Below are 10,336 nucleotides of genomic sequence, written 5' to 3'. Positions count from 1 at the left end.
TCTTTTTTTGTAAACATTTTTAGTTTTTCTTTTTCATGTTTAATTCTTTATTCTATCTGGAATTGATTTTCATTTGTAATAGAGATCTTATTCTACCTTTTTCCACATGATTAGGCAGTTTTCCAAGCATCTTTTATTAAATCCTTCTCCCAGCAACATGTAATACCCATTGATTTATAATACCATGTCATACACCTTCATCGTTTCATGGATCTGTTTGTCCATATTATGCCAGTACCTCTGTTTTAATTTTAATACTATATAGTAAATAAATATTTTGCTTTGTTTTTCTTCTTTATTATCTAGGTTTACTGGAACCTTTACTCTTCCATATAAACCAGTTTGCTAAATTCCAAGAAGGAGTGGGAGGAATACCTGATGGGATTTTCATTGGAATAGTATTGGATTTATAGATAAATTCCTGGAGAATTGACATATTAACTGTAGTCAGACTTCCCAAGACATTTCTACATGTATTAGTGTCTTTTTGCCTTTCTGTTTGGTAATTTTATTCATAAAAGTCTTGCATATCTTTTGTAAGATGGATATATTTTGTAAGGTATCTTAAAGTGTCTTTGATTTTCAGTATCCTTGTTGAATTATCTTGCTAGTTCTAATAGTTTGTATACTAAACCTCTTGTGTTTTCCAGGTAGATATTTATATCATCTTTGAATAATATTTGTTACTTTTCAAGTCTTATACCTTTTAATATAGTGTTAAATGGGTACTGTGATAGCAGGGATTGTGTAGTTCTAACTTCACAGGGAATGCCCGTAATATTTTATGATTAAATATAATAAAGTTTATTGTAGGCTTTTGGTAAATACCTTTCTATTCTTCGCTTGCTAAGAGTTTTTTTTCTTCTAAGCAGTCATTGAATTTTATTAAATGCTTTTTCAGTGTCCCAGATAAAAAGTTTGTAATACAAATCTGATTCTGATGTTTTCTCCAGGGTGATCACCACATGAGCTATTAGAGATTGCTAGACAAAATCAAACTGGAAACTTGCTGGAATCAAGAATGATGGATCCATGTTCAGTTGGAGTCCAGCTTCGTACCACAAATGAGTGCCATAAAACCTACTATACTCGTCACACAGGTTTCAAGACTTTGCAAGAATTGTCATCAAATGATATGCTTTTACTTCAACTTAGAACTGGAATGACACTTTCTGGGAACAATACAATTTGCTTTCATCATGCAAAAATTTACATTGATAGATTTGAGGATTTGCAGAAGTCATGTTGTGACCCATTTAACATACACAAAAAATTAGCCAAAAAAAATTTGCATGTAATTGACTTAGATGATGCCACTTTTCTGAGTGCAAAATTTGGCAGGCAGCTTGTACCTGGTTGGAAGCTTTGTCCAAAATGTACACAGATTATCAATGGAAGTGTGGATGTTGATTCTGAAGACCGGCAGAGAAGAAAACCTGATTCAGATGTATGTATAGCAGTCATTTTTCCTGCTGTGTTCTGTCTACAATGTGGGCTTTTGTTTAACTATAAGGAAATCATATTTACATTATTATATATTATACTCATTAGCATGCAGTGAATATAAAGTTGGGGAGGTGAAACTAAATGGCATTTCTGAATATTTCCATATACCCAGATTGAACGATAAAGAAAGGCTTGGGAATGGAATAGCATAATCTGCCCAGGACTGAAGCTGTAACTCCTAGTACTAACACATTAGGACTGACTTTTAGAGCACTCTTAGTTTTTTTTCCCGCCCTGAGACCAACGTAACTCAGTGGGACATGCCAGCCAGCAAGGGTCTGTGTTTAGCAGGTGTTTTTTTTTTGAAGGACTTGAAAATTACTGCTTTACAAGGAACATCAGAGAAGTGACTTGCAGTAGTTGTTTCTTGTTTCAGTCTTTTTCCTTTGTCCCTATCCCATTCTTGTTTGAGTTTTTAAGATGCTTATGAGTTTCCTTTGCTTCTGGATCTGAAATTACTTGGTATGGTTAAGGCAAATTTTAGGACTCCTTATGGTCAGAAAGCGTACGTTTTTACATTGTAAGTATTAAACATTTTATAACTCTCTTCCTTATTAGCATGGCTACATTCAAATTACCTAACCATATCAGAACAACTTACGATTTTATAAAGCAATCTTTGATGTAGAACAAGGACAAGTATATTCAAAGGAGCATGTCTCAAAATTTCTACTTAAAACCAATTTATAATTCTTGCTGCTGGGATATTTGTCTCTCTTTTCTCTTTCATTATAGTAATAAACTAAATTAAAAGATAATTAAAAATTTAAATTACATGTAGTGCTTTCTTTTTGTTCACCCTTCAGAGGCATATTTCCAGGACCCAGTGTTACTTGGCAGTTCCTATTAGGTACTTGCAACTGTCACTTAAAATGTCTTCTCTGCTTTATTTATCCATTGTTCTTATGGAATGTGTCACATAAAGCTTTTTTCCCTCAAGTAACAAACTTAAGTTCTTAACTATCAAAATTTTATTTCACCAAAGCTTTTGAAAAAGATTATAATACGTTTTAGAACTTGAAACCATATTCTCTGCTTTTATTTTTTTATTATATTTTTTATATTCTCTACTTTTAAAAAATATGCAGTAATAGTAGAACTTTTTTTAAGGATTCAGGATCATTATTAGGAAACTCAGTTATATGCAATTCGGTTATAAAGCAATTTTTCTGACTTCTCTCCTGTGTTGCTGGCCGCCATTGAAGTTTTCACCATGCCTATCTTTTTATCTTCCTAATATGCCAGAGACTAAAATTGGATAATGAAAATATTATAGGTAAATTCACCAATAACTTTGAATATGGTCCAGGGCTGTGCATATTTTGTTACAGTTGGGCTCTAAAACCTTTATTTTATTTCTTTTTTGTGAGTTCCAGATTGTCTTCCAGGTTAAAGAATAATCTGGATTAACGTTAAATGAAATATTAATATGGTCTGATGTCAAGATTTGACTTAATAATTTGTTTACCTTTATTTAGGGAAGAACTGCTAAAGCTTTGAGGTCATTACAATTTGCAAACCCAGGAAAGCAAACAGAATTTGCTCCAGAAACTGGTAAAAGAGAGAAAAGAAGGCTTACAAAAAATGTAACCGCTGGTTCAGACAGGTAGGCTATGTGATACTTAAGGCATATATTAACTTGCTTCACATATGTATTGTTCCCCTATCTTTCTCTTTAAGTTTTGAATTTTCTGGGTCAGTATTTTAAATTATATAATCTGGAATTGCTGAGAACCACTGAGGGCCTCATAAAAAAATTAAGGCATCTTTTTCAACTCTAAAAATTTGTTTCTAAGAAAGTATCAATGAGATGAACAAGATAATATTTTTAGCATGAGAATTAAAATAATTTAAACAAATTATACTTAGAATTAAAGTAATTCACCTTTTTGAAAAGCATGGATGTTATGTAATTGGTATATCTCTGTTCTATGAGCAACAGCTAAAAAGTAAATTTTATGAGATTGCAAGATTTCATTTTCATTGTTTTTGGTATGAATAGAAATAGTTGTTGTACAGTCGAATGAATGAGAACGCTAAATTGTTTAGACTATGATTCTTTAAATTGAGCATTTCTAAAATATAAATTGACAAAAGTTACTATAATCATTCAGAATTATATATGCTGTTTTTTCCATCTATTAAGATTTTCCATTAAGTCATTTAAATATTTTTAGGCCAGATTTGCTATAGTCCATTAAAGAACAAGAAACAGATTAATTGCAGCATAAAAAGCAATAGGGTAGTATACTGTAATGAAAAATTATGTTCACAAAGCAATAAAGAGCTTGGTAGCCAATAAAACATACCTTTATTCACTAGCTTTTTTTTTTTTTTTCAAAGTAAGAGGAAAATAGTTATAACAGATGCATACTTATTTTTTGGACAAAGTTCTTGTCCATTTTTTTGCTGAGTTTATTTTTAAATGGACTTCGAGAGGCATATTCGGGCTTTTTATCTTTGTCTAAACACTTTAGTGTGAGGTCTCTTGTAATGTGGAGTTTGTATACTACTAACTGTAGAGTAGCGTTCAGTCTGCTAAGTTATGTACCAGTTTACCAGGCCTTCATCCCTAATTCAAAATGTTTTACCTCTTTAAATTTTTTTCATTACCTTATTATCAATTAAATATTCAAAAAGAATATATTTGTGAGGTGTAGTTCACCTTGTGTTTTACAGACAAGTGATACCGGCAAAGAGTAAGGTCTATGATAGCCAGGGTCTCCTGATTTTCAGTGGAATGGACCTCTGCGACTGCCTTGACGAAGATTGCTTAGGATGTTTCTACGCTTGTCCTGCCTGTGGCTCTACCAAATGTGGAGCTGAATGCCGCTGTGACCGCAAGTGGCTATATGAGCAAATTGAAATTGAAGGAGGAGAAATAATTCATAATAAACATGCTGGATAATTTGTGGTATCAAATTTATAGGATCTTTAAAGATCCTTTCTCTATTTCTAAAATTCTGTCATTCTAAGATACATTTTAAAGTTGATTGCCAAATGACAAAAATTTGAAAACCATTTTAATATGCACTCAATACGTGCTAATACTGCATTTAGGGTGTCTGATGTAAATTTAGATGGCCTCTTAAGATTCATTGTCTGATGTAATTTTAGATGGCCTCTTACTCAGCAGTCAGCTTTAAGCCTGTCTGGGTCAATGTAAACAGGTAGGGTATAGGCAGTCCTCTATTTGCACAATTCCCATATCCACAAATTTCAATGACAGTGACTTAAATAACACCAGGTCCTTAACAGCACAAATTTCAGTTACCACAGTATGTTAACGGAATAATTACATGAAGTACAAATTTCCTTGCTAGCTCTTTGGTCCATGAGTCACTATGAGTAACAGATGTAATTCATGATCAGTTACCAATCACATTACTTCCTTCAAATTCTGCCAGTGATTGGTCACTGCATATCTGTTGATCAGTTTGCAGCAAAGCACGAAGTTATGTTGTCTCCTCGTCACTTATGTGACACTTTATAAAAGTAGATAAAAGAATTGGCTAACAAAGATCAAAGCGCAGGGAAGAAATGAAAAATCATAATACTAGAAGTGAGATTTGAATTGAACATTAATGGAGTTGTAGAAGAAATCTCTGATCATGGGAATGTTGACATGGCTGCTTTTCTAGAGCTTCTACATACAGAGCCAGAGAAACTTACAGTGAAGGCAAACGTAACATGAATGAGGAAGGTGGTTGTGATGAAAAGGATGACTGTGTCCCAAAGGAGGTGATGGTAAGAAACTTCACGTTAAAGGAACTTACAGAGATATTTCACAGCATTGAAAGTACAGTTGATGAAATGGTGGAAACTTAATCCAAACTGAAAGGAGTATGGCAATCTATCATGGTATGGAAAAGATGCTTACTCAATGTAAGTTATTTGACAAAAAAAGACAAGCACTGTTCAAACTACTCTTGATTAGTTTTTTTTACAATGAAATAACACTCTAATTCTCAATGTTTCTAATGTTTTAAATTACAGTGTACTACAATACTTTTTTTTATAATTTTTTATTTACATTTTAAGAGTTTTTAATGTTTTGACAGATTTTTAAAACAGCACAATTTTCTCCATTGATTATTAAAAAAGATTGCTTTGAATGGCCATTTTTTATGGTCCCACACGATTGTCCAAGGCAAGGACTACCTGTAGCTGAGAACAGTGCCTACTTCAGGGAAAATTAGCTTTGATACAACTAAGTGGTTGATAAACTGTTTGGGGAATAATCTACATATATGTGTGCTAAAACATGCCATTTCCTCTCCCCACTTAAACTCTTCAAAAAAATGTTTTAATAATATAAACCTTTCGTTGTTTAGAGCATGCATTCTTGGTGAAATTGTGTTCTTGGTGGCAAAAATGTTATTTCTATGTGTAAAGCAAGAATATACATACAATATGTAAACAGATATACATTATTTCTGTGGTATTAAAATCTTACAAGGTGTTAATTGGAACTAAAAAGACTGAAAAAGACTCCTTGAAGAGTAATAATTTTTTTTAAAAAAAGGTGGAGAAACACTGACTGAGACTGAATTATTTGGAAATTAATTGAAACAATGTTGGAATTGCATGGATGCTGTTTGGGAAGATAGGGGTGTGTGATAACTTCTCTGCTTTTTTGTTAAGACAGCTAATTGACATTCTATCTAAAATGTTTCATCATCTAAGATATTGTGACGAAACTAGGTTTTCGTTTTGTTTTGTCTTCCATAAATATTGTACTTTAGTTTAATCAAATGAGCTTTAAACAATTTGAAATATTTTTTTAGCCTTTGAAACTATAACTTTATATAGCCAGCTTTATTGAACTGACTAATAGAGCTTTATTTTTATTTCTGTACGCTTTTGGTATCTCTTTATAAAATGACTGGTTTTACTTTGATGGAATGCCGTTTTCAACCATTGAGTTAAATGCCGTTTTTAAGTTATAACTGTTCATTGACTTAGTTATCAGAAGTACAGTTAATTCCAGAGTACTGGCAAAAAGAATATATTAGCTTTATATACTTAAGTAAGATGCTAGATTTTTTTTCTAAATTAAGGAAATATTTTCTCATAAAGGGTACAAACATAGACTCCAATTTTTTCTGAATTTCCAGGATCATTAGACATTCTTAATTGCATTACCACCATCATTTTTGTTCCTTTTAAGTATGATTTAGTATATGGCTTAGGTTCTTCATAGAGGAAAATTAAAATCTTTGATTTTTTTTTAATTTGTTTAAAACAGGAATATCTCTTCAGAATAAATGGCTTTAAAATTCAAGTTGTGATATTTCAGCATTCTTTAGTAGAACATTTATTATTTTTCAAAGATGGTAATTTTTTCAAGGGAAAATTCCTTGAACAATTTTGCTAATATTGGTTTATTATGCCTATATAGGAGACCAACTTTTAATGAGCATGCAAAACATTTATAGAGAAAGGTATATCTGATTTAGAATAGGCTGTAATAAAAGCTGTGTTTTGGAAAATTTATATTACAAGTCCACTTAACTGTGTTTTAATATAGAATTGAAGGAATACAGAATACAGTAAAATCATCTAGATCCTTTTTATATTTTGCGTATGACTCAAGGTGAGTAAATTAGAATGCTGTTAATCTGCAAAAGCAAAAATGAAAGTTACCTTCTGCTGTAAGAGTGCCGCTTGGTGGAGAAGTTAATGTAAGGCCACATTATGGTCTTAATGCAGTGTTGGTCACAAACATTAAAACAGTGCACATATATATTTGAATAAAATGGCATCCCATGTGATCTTTTTCCTATTTGTTTTTTATAAGTATAAGACAATAGCTACTTTCCTCTGGAATATTATACATATGATTCTTCTATTTTTAAAATGTTACATCCTATATAACAAGCTGCTCCACAGCCTTGACAACCTACTGTAAAACCGCTCTCCTGGCATGGATTCAACTAAATAATTTTTAGCAGATATATTTTGAAACATACATAGACACAGTGATTTATTAATACAAAGAATAGTTCTAGCATGATTCTTCAATTTTTGTAAGTCAAAGACCCCTGTGAGAAGCTAATGGAAGTTGTGTACTATCTCCCCTGAAAAATACATTCATGTACTCACACAAATACTCCGTATTCAGAATCTCTGAACATGAATTGGAGTACCTGGGTAATATGAAATATTCTGTAAACCAGTTGATTTTTTTTTTAATCGAGGATGGCTGTCTATAGTTTGGTTTGTAATATAGTGTTGAAGATGGTATTAAACAAAATTGAAGCAGTTCAGTTCTTGGAAAGAGCTCTTGCTACCCTGCAAAATCAGATCCCCCCAGTAGCCTCACATTCTCACCCCTTCGCCTCCAAAAAGGTAATGTACAAGTCAGGTAACAGTGTAGAAAACTGAAATGTCTTAAATGGATTAAGCTTTGGTGAGTACAGGTTTTACTATTTCACTATGGTCACCCTGTTAGAACTAGCTTAACATCCTTGTCCAAGTTCATATGACAGTGCCTTAGTTTTTACTGACCTCTGCTGGTATCTTCATGAAAATAACTTCTGCTACTACTAAACAATTTTCATCACACCTAGACACACTGGTAATTGTGTTTCATTAAACTGGATATACTGGTAATTACACTGAAGTGGGATTTTTTTTCTCTCTAATTCTCATAGTAGAATGGATTCTTTTTTTCCTTTTCACATTCTTAGGGCTTTCCCAGTGGAAATCAACCACGTTAGGTTTTATTTTTTAGGAATATGAGTGAGGATACAAAAATTCATAGGAGCTTTTGGGGTTCTTTTCATTTACTTTTATAAAATGGAGAGACTTGGAAAAATATGGTTTATCTGTATTTTTTTTTAATTATCAAACACTTCATTGAACACTTCAAAAGATGTAATAAAGTGTAAATCCCAACTTGTAGGTTATTTGTAATGGCATAGTTGTGAGGATTGACTCATTTTACGAAGATAATTTAACTTCCAGAAGATGAAGGAAATTTACCAGATAAGCAAATTATTAACTCAGTTGGGTTGGATATTACATCTTTAAATGCAGTTCGAAAATATTTATAGCCCTATGAAGTGGCATAACTAAAATGTATTGTTTTTCTCGTGAGACCATGAAGGAATAATTTCTTTATGAAACAATGATTAGACACTTCAATTTTCTCTTTCATAGCATTATGAATATTTAAATATGTTTTATTAAAGAGTTGTCATAATCTTCCTAGGCTATGTATTTGAAATACTTAAAAAAATAAAATTGTACTTATTAAAAAATGTTTGCAAACATTGCTAAAATTGCCAAACCTACCAAAACTTCCAACTTCAACAGCTAATACCTGAAAACATAAAAGTCGTTTTAGACCCTTGATTTTCATTGAAACCTGCTGGATGATACTTTTTTAACTAGTTCTTTTCAGGGGTACATTCTGAGGTAAGGGCACATTTTACTTCAATGAAATAAAAAGCTAGACATTGGCTCAGGGTTGCAGGATCTTTGAATATCAAGAGGAAACATCTAAAATCAAGTTTGAAAAGTACGGGCTTTAAAAGGAGACCTGAAACAATTCGAAATGTAAATACTAGCTCTGTAATATTCCTTTGTTATAAACAATCAGTTAAGTGTGATAAATCTAAATTGGTTTTAATTATTTTATATTTGGATAGCCAAAATATATGATTGGAACTTCAAGGCAGTATTTATAGTTACTTTAAAAATTAAAGTGATTATTGGTGGCATTAGATAAAGCAATTTTTTGGCAATACTGGTACTATGTAAATGAGTTCTACAAGACTGAGTAAAGTACAGGTTTAAATTTGGCATTGACAGGTAAAATGATTCAGCGATATTCAGTGAGTTGTGGCATCATTAAGGTTTTAATCTTATGCCTTCCCCTAAGTTAATTAGCCTTTTGTTTGGGATTGATTGGCTTTTTCTTGTTTTTCTGTTCAGCATATGTTGAGGTCAGATCACTTAGGAAAAGATAGCTTAGACAGCCAATCTGAAATGATCTGAAGAAAACTGTCACTAGCTTTTTTTTTTTTCCCCTGGTAAAAGATTTTTTTTTTTAAATGCCAACAAGCTTCTAGTCATTCATGGCTTACTGAATGAGATTATGCAAAGAGAATTTCTGCATCAAATATAGTCCCTACTATTTGGAGCATGCAAATAAGATTTCCGCCCCCCCCCCCAAAATCATTTGGCTCATGGCAGTCTTAAATTGGGCCACAAGAGGACTCATCTATAGGAAACATAGAAATGAAAAGGAAACATTTCCAGTTTTTCAGTATAAGTTTCCAACTCTTCTCCAAATGGTATAGTTGAACAAATACGTATATTTTCCTCAATGTCTTTTTGTATTGAACTATGCATGGATTTAAGGGTCAGAGAATAGCTAAAGATCTGTAACAGACCAAGCCTCACACTGTGTGATGCCCATAACCCACTTTAGTGGCCTCCTCCTTTTAAAAGAAATGGCCCTAGGAGATTCTTAACACTGCATTTCAGTTTTCCCTGGTCCCAGCTGATTGAGTTTGGTGGGAGACCTCACCCAAGAAAAGCCAATCTATCTTAACCAGAAACTTATATGTTGGGCAAATGCTAAGGAAACACTACCCAAATGATGAAAGTGATTAAGTGAGCCAATCGTATTTGGAAATTTAAACAGAAGGTAAAGGAGAAAATTCAGTTTACGTAAGGAGAAATAAAATGACAATAGCCAAGGCACTATAATGGAACACTAGGAGTCTATGCTTAAACACTGGGAGGCAACAACTGCTTGAGCTGCCACTGAGTCACCAGAGCTGCTATGACATGCGTATATCTGTTGTATCTTAAAAAA

General features: G+C 32.5%; 1 protein-coding gene across 2 annotated transcripts in view; it reads left to right on the top strand.

Annotated features, from left to right (window-relative positions):
- The window catches only part of ARL14EP (ADP ribosylation factor like GTPase 14 effector protein), a 12,743-nt gene extending 5,463 nt beyond the window's left edge, over nucleotides 1-7,280 (top strand). For both annotated transcript variants that reach the window (XM_011362556.2, XM_011362557.2), the window contains exons 2-4: nucleotides 954-1,447; nucleotides 2,985-3,112; nucleotides 4,186-7,280. In XM_011362556.2, the coding sequence (XP_011360858.1) occupies nucleotides 1,022-1,447; nucleotides 2,985-3,112; nucleotides 4,186-4,414 (783 nt within the window). In that variant the 5' untranslated portion in view covers nucleotides 954-1,021 and the 3' untranslated portion in view covers nucleotides 4,415-7,280. The remainder of the gene's footprint in view (nucleotides 1-953; nucleotides 1,448-2,984; nucleotides 3,113-4,185) is intronic.
- Nucleotides 7,281-10,336: the final 3,056 nt, after the last annotated feature.

The sequence above is a fragment of the Pteropus vampyrus genome, unplaced genomic scaffold, assembly GCF_000151845.1.
Source record: "Pteropus vampyrus isolate Shadow unplaced genomic scaffold, Pvam_2.0 Scaffold76, whole genome shotgun sequence".
Taxonomy (NCBI): domain Eukaryota; kingdom Metazoa; phylum Chordata; class Mammalia; order Chiroptera; family Pteropodidae; genus Pteropus; species Pteropus vampyrus.
This window is presented reverse-complemented; position numbering and strand designations above follow the sequence as displayed.